Source organism: Pongo pygmaeus, chromosome 8, assembly GCF_028885625.2.
Source record: "Pongo pygmaeus isolate AG05252 chromosome 8, NHGRI_mPonPyg2-v2.0_pri, whole genome shotgun sequence".
Lineage (NCBI taxonomy): Eukaryota > Metazoa > Chordata > Mammalia > Primates > Hominidae > Pongo > Pongo pygmaeus.
In genome coordinates, this window is record NC_072381.2 from 124451161 (window position 1) to 124474259 (window position 23099).

A 23099-nucleotide genomic window follows, 5' to 3' on the forward strand; every position below is an offset into this window, starting at 1 on the left:
GGAAATGTTGGTAGACGATGTAACAACTTCACATACAGCAAACTGGGTTCTGAGATCCAGTTAATTACAGTGCTAAAAGGCCAATTACCTTGATTCCTTATTTTCTACATAAGATCACTAAAAACTAGATCTAACACCAACCTTCCATTAGCACCCCTCCAATCCTGTTCGACCTGTGTACCTTTTAGCATTTGTTCTTCTGCCCTTCTCTGCTCCTCCTCTTCTTTTTCTCTATAGTATGTTATCCTGCGTTCTTCTTTACGTTGCCTTTTCCGTTCTTCCAATCGATTATGCCTTTCTTCTGCTAATCGCTCTTCAAACTGTTTAAGTTTTTCCTGCAATCGAAGTAACCCCCAACCCAAAAAGGGCACACTTTGTCAAGAGCAACAAACTAGCAGAAAGCTATTAGGTTTACAAAAGACTCTCAAGTGTATTAGAATCATTGAAAGCAACCTCTTAGCACAAAAACTCTAACTTCCAAATGACCATTAACTTGTCAGCAGGCCAAATTTTAAAACATTTAAATTGTTGATATTACCTACATCCAGTGGGTTTGTCTTTATACAAAATAATTCAATGGTCAAATTAGAATCTAAGCCCAGGACATTTTGATCTAGTTTTTTCATTTCTAACAAAAACAGTAAACAAAACTTGTATTAAACTATGCATTCAACTTTCACCTTTAGAACAATTTCTTTAGATGATTGTTTTGCTTATGAAATATCATCCAAAAATTTCTATTATTTGAATGACTGTTATACATAGTAACTCCATACAGAATATATCAATTTGTTAAGGGAGAACCCTTAGGCCAATACTAGAAAGCTCATGAATAAACACTTCCCAAAAATCAGCAAGCTCACCTCATAAACAGACTGCCGTGCAGCTTTGAGTCGCATTACGAATAAATCTCTGTCTTCAAGCATTCGTGACATTCGATTCTTATGTTCAAGAGCCTTTTCACGTTCTAGCTGCATTGTAGTAATCTGCAAGTACAAATATTGTGAAATTTCAATGCATCACTTTTTTTTTTACTCATTAACCCCAAATTACTGAGAAATACTCTTGAAAAATTAGAAGCTGCTCCACTGCCCCTTCTGTCATGCCATAAAAATGAAAACGTTAACTACCATCCATGTCAATAGGTCCCCAGAAGGCAATTAGGGGCAAAAGGTAGACAAAGTAATCCTGAGGCATTTAGGAAAGAGAGTTTTCATTTAGCCCCATGACACCAGGAACTTTATAAACGAAAAACTATGATACACGGACACACCTTGGAGGCACTGCAGGTTTGGTTCTAGACCACCGCAATAAAGAATATTGCAATAAAGCAAGCAACACAGATTTTTTGGTTATCCGATGCATATAAAAGTTTGCAGTCTATTAAGTATACAATAGCATGTCTAAAACACCAATGTACAAACCTTAATTTTAAAATACTGTAAGTCAGGTGCAGTAGTACGCTGAGGCAAGAGAATCACTTGAGCCCAGGAGTGCAAGATCAGCCTGGACAACATGGTGAGACTCCTGTTCTCAAAGAAAACAAAACAAAAAATACTTTATTGCTAAAAAATGCCAACGATCACCTGAGCCTTCAATGAGTCATAATCTTTTTGCTAGTGGAGTCTTGCCTCAATGTTGACGACTGCTGAATGATCAGCGTGGCAAGTACTAAAGGATGGGGTGACTATGGTATAATTTCTTAAAATAGGTAACAATGAAGTTTGCCACACTGATTGCAACCTCTTACAAAAGATTTATCTAGCATGTGGCACTAGCTGACAGTTTTTAACTCAAGAGTAGAATTTCAATTTGATCCAATCCTCTCAAACCCTGCTGCTGCTTTATCAACTACACTTATGGAATATTCTAAATCCTTTGTTGCCAGGTCAACAATGTTCGTAGCATTTTCACCAGGAGATCTCCAGAAACCACTTACTTTGCTCATCCATAAGAAGCAACTCCTCACCCATCCAAGCTTTATCATGAGATTGCAGCAATTCAGTCACATCCTCAGGTTATAGTCTTTTTTGGTTGTGGTTTTGTTTTTTTTTTTTTTAAGACAGGGTCTGTCTCTGTCACCCAAGCACTGGAGTGCAATGGCACCATCTCAGCTCACTGCAACCTCTGCATCCTTCGCATCCTCCCACCTCAGTCAGCCTCCCAAGTAGCTGGAACTGCAGACACACTCCACCATGCCTGGCTAATTTTCCTATTTTTTTGTAAAGACAGGGTTTCGCCATGTTGCCCAGGCTGGTCTCAAACTCCTGGACTCATGCAACCTGCCCACCTCAGCCTCTCAAAGAGCTGGGATTAGAGGTGTGAGCCACCCCACCCAGCCTATACATCTAACTCTACTTCTCTTGCTGTTTTCACCACAATTATTTTCTCCACTCTACTCATGTACCCCTCCAAGTCATCCATGAGGCTTGGAATCAACTTCTTCCAAACTCTTGCTAATGCCGATATTTTGACCTCCTCCCACGAATCACAAATGGTATCTGGAATGAAGAATTCCTTCCAGCAGGTTTTCAACGTACTTTGCCCAGATCCACCAAAGGAATCACTATGGCAGCTACAGCCTTATGAAATATATTTCTTAAATAATAAGACTTGAAAGACAAAATTATTCCTAGATCTATGTATGGGCTGCAGAATGCATACTGTGTTAACAGGCATGAAAACAAACATTAATCTCTCTTATACATCCCTGTCAGAGCTGTCATATGATCAGATGCATTGTCAATGAGCAGCAATATTCTGAAAACTTTTTTTTTTTGAGCAGTAGGTCTCAACAGGGGGCTTAAAATATTCAGCAAACCATGCTATTAACAGATATGCTGTCATTCAGGCTTTGTTCTTTCATGCACAGACCACAGAAAGGGTAGATGCAGCATAATTCTTAAGGACCCCAGGATTTTTGGAATGACGAGAATTGGCTTCAACTTCCAGTTAGCAGCTGCATTAACCCCTGAACAGTGAGCATACCCTTCAATGCTTTGAAACTAGGCACTGACTTCCCTCTAGGTATGAAAGACCTAGTTGGCCATCTTCTTCCAACAGTAGGTCGTTTCATCTACACTGAAAATCTATTGGCTGGGCACCATGGCTCACCCCCTGTAATCCCAACACTTTGGGAGACTGAAGCAGGCAGAATGCTTGACTTCAGGAGTTTGAGACCAGCCTGGGAAGCCTGGGGAGACCCTGTCTCCACTAAAAATACAAAAAAAAAAAAAAAAATGCTAGGCATGGTGGTGCATGCCTGTGGTAGCAGCTACTCAGGAGGCTGAAGTGGGCACTTGAGCCCGGGGGTAGACGTTGTAGGGAGCTGAGATCACGCCACTGCACTCCAGCCTGGGTGACAGAGCGAGACCCTGTCTGTCAAAAGAGTAAGAAAATCTGTTGTTTAAGTGTAGCCACCTTCATCAACTATCTCAGCCAAATCTTCTGAATAACTTGCTGTAGCTCCTCCATTAGCACTTGCTGCTTCACATTATACTGTTATGTTATAAAGATGGTTTTCCTTAAACCTTATGAACCAACCTCTGCTAGCTTCATACTTTTCTTCTGCAGCTTCTTTTATCGATTGATTGATTGATTGATTGAGACAGAGTCTCCCATGGTTGCCCAGGGTGGAGTGCAGTGGCGCAATCTCAGCCCTCTGCAACCTCTGCCTCCTAGATTCATGCAATTCTCCTGCCTCAGCCTCATGAGTATCTGGGATTACAGGCATCCGCCACCATGCCCAGTTAATTTTTGTATTTTTAGTAGAGACGGGGTCTTACCATGTTGGCCAGGCTGGTCTCAAACTCCTGACCTCAAGTGATCTGCCCTCCTCGGCCTCCCAAAGTGCTTAGATTACAGACGTGAGCCACCAGGCCTGGCCTTCTGCAGCTTTCTAACCTCTCTCAGCCTTTGTAGTATTAACTGTTGAGAGTTAGAGTCTTGCTCTCGATTAGGCTTTGGCTGAAGGGAATGTTGTGGCTGGTTTGATCCAGACCAATGAAACTTTTTCCATTATCAGCAATAAGGCTGTTTCACTTTCTCACTGTTTATGTGTTCACTGGAGTAGCATTTTTAATTTCAAGAACTTTTCCAGGCCAGGCGTGGTGGCTCATGCCTGTAATCCCAGCACTTTGGGAGGCCGAGATGGGCGGATCACCTGAGGCCAGGAGTTTGACACCAGCCTGACCAACATAGAGAAACCCCGTCTCTACTAAAAAAAAAAAAAGTACAAAATTAGCTGGGCGTGGTGGCACATGCCTGTAATCCCAGCTACTCGGGAGGCTGAGGCAGGAGAATCACTTGAACTGGGAGGCGGAGGCTGCAGTGGGCTGAGATTGCGCCATTGCACTCCAGCGTGGGCAACAACCGCGAAACTCCATCTCAAAAAAAAAAAAAAAGAACTTTTCCTTTGCATTCACAACTTGATTAGTGCAAGAGGCCTAGCTTTCAACATGCCTTCCTCACTAAGCTTAATCATTTCTAGCATTTGATTTAAAGTGAGCGACAGGTGACTCCTCTATTCAGTTGAACACTTAAAAGCCATTGTGGGATTGTTAATTAGCCTAATTTCAAAATTACGTCTCAGGAGCCGGGCACAGTGGCTCACACCTATAATCCCAGCACTTTGGGAGGCTGAAGTGAGCAGAACGCCTGAGGTCAGGAGTTCGAGACCAGCCCAGCCAACATGGTGACCCCCCCCCCAACCACCTCCACTAAAAACACGAAAATTAGCCAGGCATGGTGGCAGGTGCCTGTAATCCCAGCTACTTGGGAGGCTGCGGCCAGAGAATCACTTGAACCCGGCGGGGGCAGGAGGTTGCAGTGTGCCGAGATTGTGCCACTGCACTCTAGCCTGGGCGACAGAATGAAACTGTCTCAAATAAATATATATATATAAGTGTCTCAGGGAATAATAGTAAGGGTCAAAGACGGGGAGAGACAGAGAGTCAGGGAATGGCCAGTCGGTAGAACAGTCAGAAGAGACACAGCATTTACAGATTAAGTTCACTGCCTTCTATGAGTGTGGTTCGTGGCACCCCAAAATAATTACAACAGTAACATCAAAGATCACTGATCACTACAACAAATATAATAATGAAAAAGTATGAAATACTTTGAGAATTACCAAAATGTGGCAGAGACATGAAATGAGCACATGCTGTTGGAAAAATGGTGTCAACAGACTTGCTCAATGCAAGGTTACCACAAACTTTTAATATGTAAAAAAAAAAAAATAAGAATAAAAATAATAATAATATGGGGGGTTAGGGGAGGCGTGACTCACACCCATAATCCCAGTACTTTGGGAGGCCCAGCCAGGAGAATCGCTTGAGCCCAGGACTTTGAGACCTGCCTGGGTAACACAAAAGCACAATAAAGTGAAGCACAATAAAACAAGGTGTGCCTGTATATAATAAAATAATAAATATGCCATGGTAATAACAAACAACATGGTTTAATTTTTAAAGGTATTTTCATCCTTAAAAACACCTGGAGGCCGGGCGCGGTGGCTCACGCCTGTAATCCCAGCACTTTGGGAGGCCGAGGCGGGCGGATCACGAGGTCAGGAGATCGAGACCATCCTGGCTAACACGATGAAACCTCGTCTCTACTAAAAATACAAAAAAAAATTAGCCGGGCGTGGTGGCGAGTGCCTGTAGTCCCAGCTTCTCGAGAGGCTGAGACAGGAGAATGGCGTCAACCCAGGAGGTGGAGCTTGCAGTGAGCCAAGGTCACGCCACTGCACTCCAGCCTGGGTGACAGATCAAGACTCCGTCTCAGAAAAAAACCAACAACAAAAAAAAAACACCTGGAAATCAATGCAAGATGATATATGGCTATTTCCTTTCTGCCCTACATGAAAAAATGGAAGGCTCCAAATCAACCCAATTTGTTCTGCAGCACTTTTCTAATTAGTTTTTAATATTTACATGTTAAGAGAATTATCACAAAAATTCCAACTTTTCCTGAAAAAAAAAATGGGAAGAGCTGGCAATCCTAGGCCCATTAATCTCCAGGGGACAACAATCAGATTAAACCAAGAAAAGGCTGCATTCTCCTATCACACCCTACACCGATGTTTGTCTCCTGCTTATGGTTACTTTTTTAAAGCAGATCCGTTCACTCACTTTTATTACATATTTGGTGCCGTAAGCATTTGTAAACCCTGCTTTTGTATCATTAGGTAAATATAAAATATACTATAAATTAACAAAACTATGGAATGACCTGTTTAGTCACAAAAGACCACATAGTATACAATTCCATTTATATAAAATGTCCAGAATCAGCAAATCTAGAGAAAGGAGTAGTTTAGCGGTTGCCTAGGGCTGGGGTGGTGGGGAAGAATAGGGATGACTACTGCTAATGGGTTTAGAACTTCTTTTTGAGATGTGTTTTAAAATTAGATTGTGGAGATGGCTGCACAATTCTGCAAGTAAAATGAAAACTATGAGTTGTATAAACATGCCATACAATTTACCCATTTAAAGTGTATATAAAGCAGTTTTTTGTAAAATGGGCTTTTCATCAGTTGTCCTTTGTTTTCCAAGTTTTGTTTGTAATCTCTATTGTGAAATTTTCCATCTTTCTAGCAATCTGTTCATAGGCAGCCATTAGAGCACCATTTCTAGCAGAAGAATACAAAATAAAGCAATTCTGAATCCTTGGTTCCATTACTGGCAGAGGATTTTATTACAATCTAAAAATATTACAATTAAATTAAAAACTTACTCTTTCTTCCTCTTGTTGCTCCCACAGATCCATGTCTTTAATTCTCTGTTCCTCGTAAGCGCTCTTTATCAAAGGAATTTCTTCCAAACGTTTGGCTCTTTCAAAATAGTCAATCTGAATGACACGAAAATATACGTAGTTTTTAAAAATCTCTCTTAACTTGGTATGTTAAAGGTTTACCAATCCTTTCATTTACCTTCTTTTCTTGATTCTTTAGGCGTTCTTGAAGTTCCTTCTTTTCTTTCTCCAGTTGTTCAACCTGTTTAGCCATGATAAAATCTGGATCCAATTCCTCAAGGTCCTGAAAAGTAATACAAATGCACAATTGTTAATAAGGAGAAACAAGCAATGCCTAACATAACTCACTGCTTTCTAGAATAAAATCCTAGATTGCTTTTATTGTTACAATGGGTGATAATTTAGGAAATGTAAAAACATTATACAATAGCCTTATTTCCATTTGACCATAAGGAAAAAAATATCCATACATCTTTTTCTCACTCCTCCAACCTACATCTACCCAGACTCTACTAAATAGTGTAAGCAAACCTAATCCAAAAACCCAAAATCTGAAATGCTCCCAATTTTAAAACTTTCTGAGTACCAACATGGTGCCACAAGTGTAAAATTCCACATCTGACCCATGCGACAGGTCAGTCAAAATGCATTCAAAACTTTGTTTCATGCATAAAATTATGTAAAATAGTGTATAAAATTACCTTCAGGCTATGTGTATAAGGTGTCTATGAAACAGGTCACGTGTGGTGGCTCACACCTATAACCCCAGCAATCTGGGAGGCTGAGGCAAGTAGATCACTTGAGGTCAGGAGTTCGAGACCAGCCTGGCCAACATGGTGAAACCCTGTCTCTACTAAAAATACAAAAATTAGCCGGGTATGATGGCAGGCGCCTGTAATCCCAGCGAGTTGGGAGACTGAGGCAGGAGAATCACTTGAATCCGGGAGGCGGAGGTTGCAGTGAGCCGAGATCACGTCACTGCACTCCAGCCTGGGCAACAAGGTAAGACTCCGTCTCAAAAAAAAACACAAAACTTCACAGAGCAATAAACATATGCTTATTCACAGATTTAGTCATGACCAGCTGTACCAAAATGCATGAAATAACCCAGTAAGCCAACAAATGGTAAAGGACTATGGTTCTAAGAGTACAAAATACCTGGATAAAGCTAATTTTTTAATGACTAAGATGCTACGTACTTCAATATCAATATCTTTGAATGCTTTGGCACCCAGTTCTGTTTTCTTGATCTGCTCCAAACGCTCTCGGACAGTTTTCTTTTTGATTTGTTCATGTTCCTGTAAGATACGCTCCTTCTCTCTCTCCTTTGCTTCCTGGCGCAGCCTCTCTTCCTCAGCCTTCCGTACTTTCTGGAGTTCAGCTTCCCTCTGTTCCAATTCTTCTTTTTCACGCTGAATATTCAGACTCTCAAGGCGCTCTTTTCTTTCCTCAATTGTCTGGCGGCGAGCCAGGATCCGCTGGTGCTCTTTTCGTGAATTTTTAAGGTATGCAGTAACAGCCAACTGATGCTGTTCTTCTTTCTCTTGCTTCAAAAACAAATGAATTTTTTTAAGTGACCAAAATTAACATTCTCTGGTACTAGGCATCAAAGAAATTACAAAATAATCCTGATGCACTGCCTTTCTATGTGTCTATCCAAGCTGTTTGTTTTCGGTATTAAATGCTATGGTGTTGCTCCTATTCAGTCTTTTAATAGCAATGACGCAGCTAAAGAAGCTCTCCTAGCTAAAACAACTTTTCTCTGCACCAAACCTACCTTAGGTGTTCATTAACAGAGCTCACAAACAAGAAATAACTTGTTACAGGCAGTGGCTCACGCATGTAATCCCAGCACTTTTGGGAGGCCAAGGCGGGTGGATCACTTGAGGCCAGGAGTTTGAGACCAGCAAGGCCAAGATGGTGAAACCCCCTCTCTACTAAAAATACAAAACATTGGCTGGGCACGTGGTACGTGCCTGTAGTCCCAGCTACACAGGAGGCTGAGGCATAAGAATTGCTTGAACCCAGGAGGTAGACATTGCAATGAGCCGAGATGGTGTCACTGCACTCCAGCCTGGGTGAGAGTGAGACTCCATCTCAAAAACGAAAAAAAAGAAATAACTTAAGCAGGAGGGAAAAATCCAGTCACTGCATTTCACTATCTGAGGAATCTTATGTCCACTCTGTTGTTTCTGTAACATAATCCACCCTGTTACATTACCTACACAGAGTAGTATTTTGTTCAATGGAAGAAAGCTCAATGATTTGTGTATTTGATCAAATAACAAAACTACCAAGTACAACTCTATAGGAAATATATCATAAATCCCTTCTCTCAGATATTGTCTCAAACCTTTTTGTGAAAGACAGGGCATGGCGTAAAGAGTCCCTCAAAATTTCTGGGATTTATTTCCCCGGGAAGATGCATACCAGTATATGAGCTGGTTTAATGACTTCAAGTGCTTTTGCAAGTACTGAGGACATGGCTGTCAGCTGGTTTCTTATCTGCTCTGAAGGCATGCTTTGCAAATGAGGACCAATCGGAGCATCTTCTCGAGTAGCATAATTCAAATCAGATCCAAAACTCAGGGTCCGAGAAGTGTGATCAATACGAACCTTTGAAAATTAAATTAAAAATGGTTAAATCCATAAGCATGAAGTCAAAAAGTAACAGAAGAATGTCATATACAAAAGCTGGAAAAGTTCACTCAGTAAACTTTAAAATGGTATCACTGTACCAAAAGCTGAGAAACAGAAGATATGTGTCTTTCTAGCCCTCAAGGGCCTTCTCCTGTCTCCTTACAGCACATACCTACCTGCAAGTCGCAATGCCTGGCTGCATCTACTATGGCCCGTTCCAGTTGGAAAGCATCAACAAAAGGAACCAAAGAAGTCAAACGAGAAAACTCAATGCTCTGATAAATCTGTGACACCTGCATAGAAAACAAAGGGTTAATAACACTAGCCACTATTTATTCAGCACTTTTTATGTGCAATCTCATGACAGTCATGGGAAGTAGAAGTTATGCCAGAGAATTTATGTTAGCAGTACATTGTTAAAGCCAGAATGCTAATCCCAGACTATCGACTCTAAACTCCATGCTTTGAGAACCATTATCAGACTATTCCTCAAACCTATAATCTTTTCAAATCCTAGTTGTCGTAAAACAAAAAAAAGCCTAAAAACCTGCTACTTACCGAATATATTTAAACACTTCTTACAGAATTTTTGTCTGAAGGAGACTGGCAGCATTACTATTTATAGTTATACTGCTAATTAGCCTTCAATTATTTGTATAGCACATAAGAAATAACACTACTCACATAAACAAAAGAAAGCAGGTCAATGAAATGTGCACAAATACTGAGATGAAAATATAATAAAACGCCCTCCTTCCCAAATGAAACAAATGGAAAACAAAATGGAAGCACTTACTTACTTAAGCACCTGGACTAAAATACATGAAAAGGCTGTCTCATTCACTCATGGTGGGAGGGTCTATTAATCCAGGCTTCTGAATAGCTATTAAAGCTTTAAATCCATAAACCCTATGACTAATTCCACTTCTTATGCCACAGAAATAGAAGTATGCAAAGATACATGTATGAAAGATGCTCAATGCTACAAGATTTCTAACAGGAAAAAAAAAATCTAGGAATACAGGTTTTCATCAAGAGAGTATGAATAAATACACCACAGTACCTTGAAAGGAGTAAGGCAGCCCTACATTACTAACGAGGAAAAATGCCCAGAGACAGTGTTCGGCCAAAAAAAAAGGGGTCCGTTACAAAATATGTAAATATAATGATTCCGATTTTCAAATTAATAAATAGACTAATTTTTGGCAGGGGCAGAACTTGGGGAGGTTCTCACTTCCTAGGCAGTTCTAGGAACTTTTTCCAGTTTTTAGATTTTTCCAGTTTTTAGTTTCATGATGAGCACATACAATCACAAAACTTTAATTTTTTTATTTTTACCTGCTGCAGAAGGCGGAGGATGGTGTTGTTTTGCAGTTGTGGCACATACTGCTGCAATTCCGGTTCCTTTTCAGGTTGTTCCCTAACCCAATTTAGAACCTATAAAATCCATTAAATTGAAAGAGAATCACACTTTCTACGTAAGAGATACTAAAACATCATAAGAGATACTAAAACATCAAAAACTCTTGTTTTTTTAATATACAAAAACATCATCCAATGCAAAGAAATACAAAATGTAACATGAAGCTACTGATACTTGTTTGAAGGTGACTGGCAGCAATGGCTAAATTAGTCATGCTGCTAATTAACCTCCAAAGGTTTGTTTAGCACAACAGATATATCTTTTCTCTTGAAATAAAGAAAAAAGACAATGAAATGTGCACTGAATTCCAACACATAGGACAAAACTTCTCTCTTAACAAATATGAATACAACCCAAAACCGCAATAAGGCCAACTCTGTGGTAACAACCAGAACTTAAATACAAAGGCTTACCTTTGTGACTCGCTCACAGAGTTTTAATGGGTTAAATTCCACTTCAAGCCAATTGTAAAGGTCTTTCACTTCTGGGACAACATATTGTAGTACATTAAATCTGACCTACAGTAAGCAAAACAAAAGATGTAACTGCCAAAGGAAATTTTCCAACTAAAATTCTGAACTTAGTATAAATGATAGCATTGGAAATCTGGAAAATGATTTAAAAAATCATCAAGCCTCAACCTCCTCTAAATTTACCAAAAATGAATCCAAAGTACAACTATGCTGGGTCTTTTGCCCTGCACTATGCACACTAACCTACCGTGAAAAGCCCCACAAGTATGTAAAAAGGAAATGAAACTCGAAAAAACACAACTACAACCAATTGAATATTCACAAAGACAACTACTGTGGCCAATAGAATATTTTATTACCAATAACAAGGAAAATACCAGTTTTACTTTTATATAAGTTGTCACACAAAAATTATCAAGGCAGCACTATTTCTAATAGCCCCAAACTGGGGAGAATGCACAAACTCATCAATAGGATAGTGGTGTGTTCATAAAATAAACAAAAATGCTCAAAAAAGAACAGCTACATAGAACACATGAATAAATCTCACAAACATAACTGTGAGAAAAGAATTTCACATATCACCCCATTTATATGGACTTCAATTTTACCATGGAATATGTCATTTTTTAGGAACTGTTAACCCAAGGACAAAATAACCGCTGGGACAGAGCAAAGCACAGAAGTGTGTACCCATAGAGAGTGGGTGACAAAACTGAGGCAAATATTGGCAGATCGCATCCCTAAGCAAGGAGGGCGTCCACACATGCGAGCACTCAGGTCTAAGGTTAACTCTAATGTAAAATGGGTACAAGGCTGAAACCCTACAACATTCTAACACTTTCCCCTTATAAGCATCCATATATCTTTACTGCAATAAGGTGTGGTATATGAATACAAATAAAATTCCCTAACTTGGAATCTGCCTTTAAGAGAAAAAAAAAAAATTCCCAGCTCTAATTTCATTCCTATCAAGTTATTTTAGATTCTTCATGTAGCTCCCCTTCCGAATAGGGAAATGTGAAAGGCTGCCATAATCTACTAAATTATATTTCTCACTAAAATACACAACTGGTTTACTTTCTGATTTAAAAGTCACTCTTAGGAATGTTTGAGTCTTTTCCTGAGATAATGGAATCACTCTGTCTCATAAATTTGGTTATGGAAGCCTAACGCTCAGGTATTGACCTTGGATATATGGTCAACTCAAGAAGTTGATAAATGCCTCTTGGCAGTCAGCTAATCCATTCACTTGACACTAACTGGTATCCTTCTAAAAGTCTACACTCTATGGGCACAATGAGGACCCTAATCTAGATGCCCTAGTTGTTGGTCCAATGCTACCCATCAGTGATCACCGAATGACTTGCTCACAGAGTTTTAGTGGCTCAAATTCTACTTCCAGCCAATTGTAAATGTCTTTCGCTTCTGGGACAACATATTGCAGTATATTAAATCTAAGTCTAAGAGATCACCGTTTTTTTTTTGTTTTTTGTTTTGTTTTGTTTTGTTTTTTTGAGATGGAGTCTCGCTCTGTCACCCAGGCTAGAGTGCAGTGGCACGATCTCAGCTCACTGCAACCTATGCCTCCCGGGTTCAAGCGATTCTCCTGCCTCAGCCTCCCGAGTAGCTGGGATTACACGCATGCACCACCATGCCCAGCTTTTTTTTTTTTTTTTTTTTTTTTTGTATTTTTAGTAGAGACGGGGTTTCACCACGATGGCCAAGCTCGTTTCGAACTCCTGACCTGAAGTGATCCACCTGCCTTGGCCTCCCAAAGTGCTAGGATTAGACGTGAGCCACCGCGCCTGGCCAAGATCACCTTTAACAAGGTGACATGGATTATCCTTCCAGTGTGGCACATTTCTTCAGCTTTAAAAATTAGAAGCAAATTTTTTATTAGCAAATGTTTTATTTGCTAATGAAACCTCTTTCTCAAGACACTGCTGCTGCTTTATTAATACATTGAGTCCTACATCGGTCCCATAAACAGAAAGCTGACCTCTGTGGGCAGTGGCAGCAGAGAAAAACATGGAGGAATACAAGGTAGAAAAAAAGCTGCTCTGCAGGAATTCTTTGCAAAAGTTAACTACAAAACGAATCTGCATTACTATGTCACAAAAGAAAATTGCCACTATCTAGAAAAGTTATTTGTCCTTACTTAAATTGAATACTGCAGAAAATTTAGGCCTTTTATCTAGCTTTTATCAGAGTGAATATAGGTGTTTCCTCAGAATACATTTTAAAAATATCTAAGAGAGCCTGCCATTATCTTTTTGATTTCTTTATTGCTCTATTCATGAATTAGGGACTGTTAATGATTTAAACTCCGTTTTTGGTAAACATTCAGCCAAGTACTTATCCCTCTTTCTCTTATCCCAAAGTAATCTACTGGAGGTGATTCTAATAACCAAGTCAGACTGTTATGATAAGAATCCCTAGAATCTCAGCTCCCCTAGAATACAACTTCTGCCTTCAGTTTCACTTGCTAGGCACTTAACAGGCACTCAACAAATTTCCACTGAATGGAAGATTCCATCAATGTGAAACACTAAAAAGATACACAAATCTGGCCGGCACGGTGGCACACCCATAATCCCAGCACTTAGGGAAGCCGAGGGGGATGGATCACTTGAGGCCAGGACTTCGCGACCAGCCTAGCCAAAGTGGCAAAATCCCGTCTCCACTAAAAATACAAAAAACCACTGTAGTGGTGCGCGCCTGTAATTCCAGCTACTTGGGAGGATCACTTGAACCTGGGAGGTGGTGGTTACAGTGAACTGAAATCGCACCACTGCACTCCAGCCTGAGCAACAGAGCTAGACCTTGTCTCAAAAAACAACAACAACAACACGTCTTAGGCTCCACACTCTAAAACTTTTGTATTATATCTGCTGGGTAAAACCTAGAAATCTGCATTTTAAAAAGTATTTCACATACAATTTCACTGAATAACTCTAATTAGGTCCATACTACTTAATAACATAAAATGAAAGTTTAAAAGAGAAAAAAGTTGAAAATATTTTAGTTCTTCAGACATTGAACATCAGACACTGAAGGTAAGTCTACCTTACCCTCTCCCCTAGTGATCTGGTTTGGATCTGTGTACCCACCCAAATCTCGTGTTCAACTGTAATCTCCAGTGTTGGAGTGTGGCCTGGTGGGAGGTGACTAAATCATGGGGGCAATTTCTAATGATTTAGCACCATCCCCCTAGGCCCATCCTCATGATAAGAGTTCTCCCAAGATCTGGTGTTGTTTAAGTGTGTGGTACCTTCCCGCTCTGTCTTTCTCCTGCTCCAGCCATATAAGCCATACCTGCTTCCCGTTCCCCTTCCACCACGACGGTAATTTTCCTGAGGTCTTCCCAGATGCAGAAGCCACTATACTTCCTATACAGCCTGTGGAACCATGAGCCAATTAAACCTCTTTTCTTTATAAATTACCCAGTCTCAGGTATTTCTTTTTTGTTTGTTTGTTTGAGGAGTCTCACTCTGTCGCCCAGGCTGGAGTGCAGCGGCACGATCTCAGCTCATTGCAACCTCCGCCTCCCGGGTTCCAGCGATTATCCTGACTCAGCCTCCTGCGTAGCTGGGATTACAGGTGTGCGCCACTATGCCCAGCTAATTTTTTGTTATTTTTAGGAGAGACCGGGTTTCGCCATGTTTGCCAGGCTGGTCTTGAATTCCTGACCTCAGGTGATCCACCTACCTCAGCCTCCCAAAGTGCTGGGATTACAGGCGTGAGCCACCACACCCGTCCTAGGGTATTTATAGCAGTGCAAGAACATACTAATACACCTAGCCTCTTCATATTTACCACACACAGCTTAATTAGTTTTCCTAGAGCCCCCATGAAATAAGCCATGACTCTTCTTGCCCATCATTACTTTTTCTCCTACTGACTGGCCCACAGTGTTCCCCAGAGCCAACCCAAGTCCTGCTAGATCAAAACTCCCACCAATTTAACCCCTGCTCACCCACTGGTGCGGAACTGCCTCAAGTGAACAGTGATTGACACCAGTGCTTCCCTGTCCATATATCAGAACCCTTGGCACTGAATCAGAATTCCTAGTATTTAATCATGAGTTATTAAACCTGACCACAAAGTTTTCTGCCCAAAGCTACAAAAATCCTCAAATTAATACTAACCATATCATTAATAAGGCCAATTCGTGTCGGTGGGGCTTGAAGACCTAGTAGTGTTGCAAGGCGACGCTGTTTTTCAACTATAATGCCATCCATATCCAGAAGTCGAGCAATATCCGTACGCTCAGGAGTAATAGGGATGGAAAGAGTGGCTAAAAGGACTCTAGTAGACATTCTATGGAGAACAAAGTTTTAAATCTGTTAGGTTTGTAAATGATACTTGATAAGCAGAAAAGCACTTCTCTTTAATCTTACGGTAAGGCGTGCTAGTGACAGAATGTGTACATCACCATGGTGCACAATACTCATAAATTACTATTCCATCAAAGCATGGGAGTAAGAGAAATGGACTGTGTTTAAACGAATACTTGGAAAATCAGGACTTCATCTATCCACTCAGTACTGTCAGCATTTTCTAGCTTCAGAAAAACATTGTGATTGGCCAGGCGCGGTGGCTCATGCCTGTAATCCCAGCACTTTGGGAGGCCAAGGGGGGCGGATCACGAGGTCAGGAGATCGAGACCATCCTGGCTAACACGGTGAAACTCCATCTCTACTAAAAATACAAAAAATTAGCCGGGCGTAGTGGCAGGCGCCTGTAGTCCCAGCTACTCAGGAGGCTGAGGCAGGAGAATGGCGTGAACCCAGGAGGCGGAGCTTGCAGTGAGCCAAGATCGCGCCACTGCACTCCAGCCTGGGCGACAGAGCCAGACTCTGTCTCAAAAAAAAAAAAAAAAAGAAAAAAGAAAAAAAAGATTGTGATTAAATGACAGAAAACGCACATTCATATACCCCAGACTTCCTTACAATATTAAGGCAGGTTTAAAAACTAAGGAAATGGCTGGGCGCAGTGGCTCACGCCTGTAATCCCAGCACTTTGGGATACAGATGGATCACCTGAGGTCAGGAGTTCCAGACCAGCCTGGACAACATGGTGAAACCCCATCTCTACTAAAAATACACAAATTAGCCAGACATGGTGACAGGCGCCTGTAATCCCAGCTACTCAGGAAGCTGAGGCAGGAGAATCAGTTGAACCCAGGAGGCGGAGGGTGCAGTGAGCTGAGATTACGCCACTGGACTCCAGCCTGGGGGGCAGAGTTAAGACTGTCTCAAACAAACAAAAAAAAAACCTAAGGAAATAAGTGGCAATAAGGGAGAAAAAAATTGTAAGAATCACAAGTGAACACTATTATGGTAGTAAGGGAGAGGGGGAGACAAAAACCAGGAACTAAATTTTCACATCCCTGAAAGACAAGAAGTCAGGCTGCATTCAGAGCATGGCAGGACCCCAAAGACTGCGAGCCCTGGAGCTGAAGGGCTAGCATCTCCCCTTCGCCATTTCCAAGACTGTGAACTTAGGCAAGATACTTAGTTTTCTGAGTCATAAGGCTACTGCAAAGATTAAACCAAATAATGTACTAAGAGCTAGACAGCCTAATGCTCACTAGTATTATAGTACTCTCTGAAGGCAAGCTATGTGTCTGGAAGAACATGTTTTTCCTTAAAACAAACAAATGTGGGCCAGGCGCAGTGGCTCATGCCCGTAATCCCAGCACTTTAGGAGGCCAAGGCAGGTGGATCACCTGAGGTCAGGAGTTCAAGACCAGCCTGGCTAACATGGTGAAACCCCGTTTCTACTAAAAATACCAAAAAAAAAAAAAAAAAAAAAAAAAAAAAAAAATTAGCCAGGCGTGGTGGCGCACGCCTGTAATCCCAGCTACTCGGGAGGCTGAGGCAGGAGAAGCGCTCGAACCCGGGAGGCGGAGGTTGCAGCGAGCTGAGATCGCGCCATTGCACTCCAGCTTGGGCAACAAGAGCGAGATTCTGTCTCAAAAAAAAAAGGATGTGAAAGTGACAGTGGATGCCATAATGGACACCATCTTCAAGAGTTTCTAAGAAAATATACCAGTGGCCAAGTGCAGTGGCTCATGCCTATAAATCCCAACACATTGGGAGCCTGAGGCAGGTAGATCACTTGAGACCAGAAGCTTTGAGACCAGCCTAGGCAACATAATGAGACCCTGTCTCCACAAAAAAAATTAAACATTAGCTGGACGTGGTGGCGCTCGCCTGTAGTCTCTGCTACTCAGAAGGCTGAGGTGGAAGAATCGCCTGAGCCCAGGAGTTCGAGGATGCATGCAGTGAGCTACAACACACCACTACACTCCATCCGGAGCAAGGAAGCAAGACCCTATCAGAAAGGAAAGAAAGACCATATCAGAAAGCAAAGAAATAGAGAACAAAGGAGAGAAAGAAAGAAAATATACTAGTGGGACTCGTTTAATTGGTCCCATGAATTGCTCTAAAACAGTTTTACATAAGAAAGACAATTTGCTGTACATAATTCTACTGGATAACAAAATAATTGGTGGATCAATACAAGAAAACAGGTGGTATGTGTGTTGCCTAAGTCCAACAGCATTTTTTTTTTGAGATGGAGTCTTGCTCTATCGTCCAGGCTGGAGTGCAGTGACACAATCTCAGCTCACCACAACCTACGCCTCCCAGGTTCAAGCCATTCTCTGGCCTCAGCCTCCCGAGTAGCTGGGATTACAGGCGTGCGCCACCACACCCAGCTGATTTTTGTATTTTTAGTAGAGACGGGGTTTTGCCACATTGGCCAGGCTGGTCTTGAACTCCTAACCCTAAGTGATCCGCCCACCTTGGCCTCCCGAAAGTGCTGGGATCACAGGCATGAGTCACTGCGCCTGGCCAGAAATGTATTTTTTTTTTTAAGTGACAGAAAACAGGTTATATGTAATGTTAAAAATAATAAAATGGAAGACTATGCCTTCAGGGCTCATTTCCATAGTTTGTTGCTAGAGAAGTTTCTCTGAACGTGTGGAGCACATGGAAAAAATGGTCTATAGGTTGTTGGGTTATAGACCTTTCCTTTTATATTCATATGTATTTATATGAGAATAAACATGTCCCAAATATTCTACACTTAATATTTTGCAATCAGGAAAAAATGAATTGATAGAAGTATTTACCCTGCCGGGCGTGATGGCTCACACCTGTAATCCCAGCACTTTGGGAGGCCGAACCAGGAGGATCACCTGAGGACAGGAGTTCGAGGACAGCCTGGCCAACATCGTGAAACCCCATCTCTACCAAAAATACAAAAAATTAGCCAGGCATGGTGGTGCACACCTGTAATCCCAGCTACTCAGGAGGCTGAGGCAGGAGAATCGTTTGAACCCAGGAGGCGGAGTGAGATCGCATCATCGCACTCCAGCCTGGGCGATAAGAGCGAAGGCTCTGTCTCAAGAAAAAAAATAAAAAATAAAAAAAGTCGGGCGCGGTGGCTCACACCTGTAATCCCAGCACTTTGGAAGGCGGAGGCAGGTGGATCATGAGGTCAGAAGTGGAGACCAGCCTGGCCAATACGGTAAAACTCTGTCTCTACTAAAAATACAAAAATTAGCCAGGCATGGTGGTGGGTGCCTGTAATCCCAGCTACTCCAGAGACTGAGCCAGGAGAATCGCTTGAACCCAGCAGGCAGAGGATGCAGTGAGCCAAGATTGTGCCACTGCACTCCAGCCTGGGCAACAATGTCTTGCAAAAAAAAGAAAAAAGAAAAGAAAAAGAAAGTATTTTTCTTAATTTTCTATTTGTTCTAAGAATAGACTCTAAATACCTGTATGTGGATAGAACGCTCATCCGTTAAATGTGTTTTTCCTAATATTCAAATTTCTCAATTGGGCTTTTAGTGGAGTTACTTATCACCTGAGGTGAGGAGTTCAAGACCAACTACTGAAGCCCAAGAATACTGTTCAGGAAGGGCAATGTGTCTTGAGACGTCTGTAATAGTCACAACTGGGGGTGGTTACTACTGACATTTAATGGGTAGAAGCTGGGGATGCTGCTAAACCACCTGCAGTACACAGGACAGCCCCATGACTAAGAATTATCCAACTCAAAATGTCTGTAGTGCAGAGGCTGAGAAACCATGGCCTACAATATACCATGTCATATAATAGACAATATCTGTTACAGAATTTCAACATTATCCAAGTATAACATTTTTACCTTTGCATCTCATCTTGTGTAAGATTCTTTCTCATTTCTCTAGAGAGATGGTAAAGACGATGGAGTGTAGATGCATGAAAAAGAGCATTTCCAGACTTCCAAAACACAGTTGAGACTTTGTTATAGTAATTTGCCATCAACTGAGGTTTAGGTGGTTTTTTAGACAAGGAGAATAGCCCATGAATATCTTCCACAGCTTTGAATGCTTCCTAAAATTAGGAGTATAAAAGTCATTGCATTCTATAACATGAAAAAAATATAATTCAAATTTCTATGAAACCTACAACACAGAAAACATAAAAATAGCAAATAAAATACCTTTGTGTGGTTCTCTTTACTCATGTATAATATCTATTTTAGAAAACTGCCACAATTACAAAAACACTAACTCCTTAAATGTTTTGAAGTTCTTTAGGAAATAATGGGAAGTAGACAGAGCAGACTCAAGAAAATATTTGCATATTATCCCATCACTTGGGGCAATATAAAGAAAAAATCTAGAAGGATATACAACAGATTATTTCTGAGTGATAAGATAATGGATGAGTATTTCTCTTCTTTTAACTTATGGATTTTTTTCTATAATGAGCATGTTTACTTATCTTCTACAGGTAGTATTTTAAGATGGGTGTCCCTATAGAAAAGGAAACATGGGCAAGAACAAGACATCAAATCACACTTTCACTTGGCTCAAAGACTCCCAATTTTTAGTTTCTTCCTCTGTAATTTCAATCAAATATTGTCCGTCAAATATACAAAAGACTTCAAGGTCACATGACTACAAAATTATATGGAATGTCTTTGTAGGATTCTTAGAGAAAAAGGGCCAGGGAGAGGACTAGCTTCCTACCACCACCAAGATCTCCAATGCAAGACAGGCAGCTAAAGCACCACTAAGAAATCTAGAATAATCTACAGCAGCACTTCTCCAACAATCAGTAGTAAAGGATTCGGTTTTTTTTTTTAATTTCTAACCTCTTACCGAAGAATATAAAATACAAAATTACCACAAAAATGAAACAGAAAAAGCTCACTTTTTATCAGAGTGAACACACACAAAATTTAAAATAAAATTGCTACTAAGAAACTTTGCATACGCTTTTCTACTCTATACTTATTTCATCACAGACCAGACAGTTTACAAATGACACCAGTCATGAAACCACACTTCAAGCAGCACTGGCAATGTATTGTTTTATATGTCAAGAAACTGGGTCTGAAAGAGATTATATGGTTTGGTCCAGAATTCATAGAAGGCAACTAGAAACAAAATATTCTGAGATTTCTTGTTCAGAACTTTTCCCAGTCCATTAGGCAACTTTAATTCCTTACCTTAGTGAAATTAACCAATGCATACCAAAATGAAGCTATTCATTAAGGGGGGAGAAAAGTAACACAGATTATTATTTCTAGGAAGAAAAGCTAATAGCTCCAACATACCTGCCACAATTCCATGCTGATAGCACTGTCCAACTGAACAAGTCTGGTTTCCAAATGCATGGACTGGCTCTCTGGATTATTAAGATTGATTGCCGTACTTTGGTTATGGTGGCGCTGAATCTGCGATAAGTGCATTCTCAAATTGTCACACAGTTTACGGAATTCAGCCTTACGCGTGTATTGGAGGCAGAATTTGAAAGCTATAAGCATAATTGTAAAATATATTAGGTACCTTCCACTATCTACTTAAATATTTGAATAGGTTTTATTTCACACATTAAGATCAGTTGTTTTAACAGGATTCACCAAACTCATCATTAGTCTTTGTGATGCAATGAGAATCAACTTATTTCATCCAGACTACCTTTTTGAGTGAACCCTAACAAAACCAAAGACATAATCACCGGTCCTTGCTTACAACTAAAATGTGGTGCTGGCAGAGTCTACAAATGGGAAACTAGAATTTAGATCTAGGAGTCACCTTTCAAAGACCCACCACTTTAAATCCTAAGAGTAAAAAAAACTAGTCTGAAATATCATGAACTTTGATATCTAACTTATATAGTAAGAAACAAGTTTCTGTACTAATTAAAACTACATAATACAAATTGAGGGCTTACAGTAACCTAATTTCAGCTGATTACAGATGAACTACTTGTTCTCTCATTTAAATGGACACGTTAATTTTTTTTACCGTCACATATGCAGTATTAGATTATTTTTTAGATTTCCTTTCCCCTTAAAAAGAGTATGTCTATTTTAACAGGCCTAAAACAGAGATGCAGTTTAACTTCAAGTTAATATTTGTATCAACAGCTATCAAAAAGTCCAGATTTACTTGTATGAAAGTGAAAATTCAGGCTGGGTAGAGCTGTAATCCCAGCACTTTGGGAGGCCGAAGCAAGAGGATCACTTGAGTCCAGAAGTCTGAGGCCAGCCTGAGCAACAATGCAAGATCCCAGCTCTTTTTAAAAAAATAAAAATAAATTAAAAAAAAAAAAAAGTAGAGAACTCAAGTTTACTAAAAAAAATGGAAAAGTTTATTTTTTCAGTTATACAGAGAATTCCAAAATGACTTTAAAATGTCTTTCATTGTTACTGATGTTTGTGTAAAAAGAAAAAAAAAGATCTTTCAGATATCAATAAAATACAATTCACACAAAACTCCTTTAAAGAGTAAAACAAATTCCTTACTCAGTCATTTTGGTTTGGTTTTGGTTTTTTTTTTTTGAGACGGAGTCTTGCTGTTACCAAGGCTGAAGTACAACAGTGCCATCCTGGCTCACTGCAACCTCCGCCTCCTCCGCCTCCTGGGTTCAAGCGATCCTCCCACCTCAGCCTCCTGAGTAGTTGGGATTACAGGCGTACACCACCATGCCCAGCTAAATTTTTTGTATTTTTAGTAGAGAAGGGGCTTCACCATGTTGGCCAGGCCGCTCTTGAACTCCTGACCTCAAGTGATCCACCCACCTTGACCTCCCAAAGTGCTGGGATTGCAGGTGTGAGCCACCACATCCGGCCACAGTCATTTAATACTCATGTGAATGCCAACATTTCAATAAGGATAAAAACTAGTTCATTTTAAGCACTTTTCAGAAAATTTACTCCTCAGTCAATTTCAAAGCACTTCACTCAGATTTGATCTTCTCATCTTACCTTGCTGGGCAATATCATGGTATAGGCGCTCTACTCTAGAATTGTTTCTAAGAAGGTCCAAACACTGCCTGTAAGACTCCCACAGGAATTTAACCCACGGAGTTAAAAGTAATCTGTCAGTACGATCCTGAGTGTCTTCACCACTTACAGCACTTAGGAGAACACTACAAAGAAAAAAATGTTGAAAACAATTTTAGACAGTTTCCTACTTTGCCATGTGATTAAAAACCAAAACAATGTTCATCAGAAAACAGTGCAAATTCTTCCCACAATTTGTACACACTGCAAAGGTGTCACTATCTACTCCCTGAATTCCCAATCTGCATTATGTTCATTTAAATTGGTATTTGCCCTTCTATCTTAAGGCTGTCATTTTCCACTTCTATGAATTTTTATTACCTACATAAATTAATTGGTTACTATGCATTTAAAACTTCGAAGATTTGCATTTTTTTCTGATAAACATCTTCTTCAAAAGGAAATGAAGACCCATGTAAAAGAAAACACTAAGTTAACTATCAAAGCAT

At 40.4% G+C, this 23099-nt stretch overlaps 1 protein-coding gene and 2 non-coding genes across 3 annotated transcripts in view; all 3 read right to left on the reverse strand.

Annotated features, from left to right (window-relative positions):
- EIF3A (eukaryotic translation initiation factor 3 subunit A) overlaps nucleotides 1–23099 on the reverse strand; it is a 48378-nt gene that overhangs the window by 15805 nt on the left and 9474 nt on the right. Inside the window, exons 4-16 of the mRNA XM_054435319.2 lie at nucleotides 22573–22736; nucleotides 20917–21116; nucleotides 19477–19685; nucleotides 15444–15615; nucleotides 11233–11337; nucleotides 10735–10833; nucleotides 9573–9689; nucleotides 9187–9372; nucleotides 7956–8303; nucleotides 6935–7039; nucleotides 6739–6852; nucleotides 864–986; nucleotides 182–335 (exon numbers count right to left, since the gene is read on the reverse strand). Of these exons, the coding sequence (XP_054291294.1) occupies nucleotides 182–335; nucleotides 864–986; nucleotides 6739–6852; nucleotides 6935–7039; nucleotides 7956–8303; nucleotides 9187–9372; nucleotides 9573–9689; nucleotides 10735–10833; nucleotides 11233–11337; nucleotides 15444–15615; nucleotides 19477–19685; nucleotides 20917–21116; nucleotides 22573–22736 (2096 nt within the window). The remainder of the gene's footprint in view (nucleotides 1–181; nucleotides 336–863; nucleotides 987–6738; nucleotides 6853–6934; nucleotides 7040–7955; nucleotides 8304–9186; nucleotides 9373–9572; nucleotides 9690–10734; nucleotides 10834–11232; nucleotides 11338–15443; nucleotides 15616–19476; nucleotides 19686–20916; nucleotides 21117–22572; nucleotides 22737–23099) is intronic.
- On the reverse strand, nucleotides 9984–10115 carry LOC129007003 (small nucleolar RNA SNORA19). Its single transcript, XR_008492185.1, has one exon. It is a non-coding gene; the product is annotated as a small nucleolar RNA SNORA19 (small nucleolar RNA).
- LOC129007004 (small nucleolar RNA SNORA19) lies at nucleotides 10992–11120 on the reverse strand. The gene has a single exon (XR_008492186.1). It is a non-coding gene; the product is annotated as a small nucleolar RNA SNORA19 (small nucleolar RNA).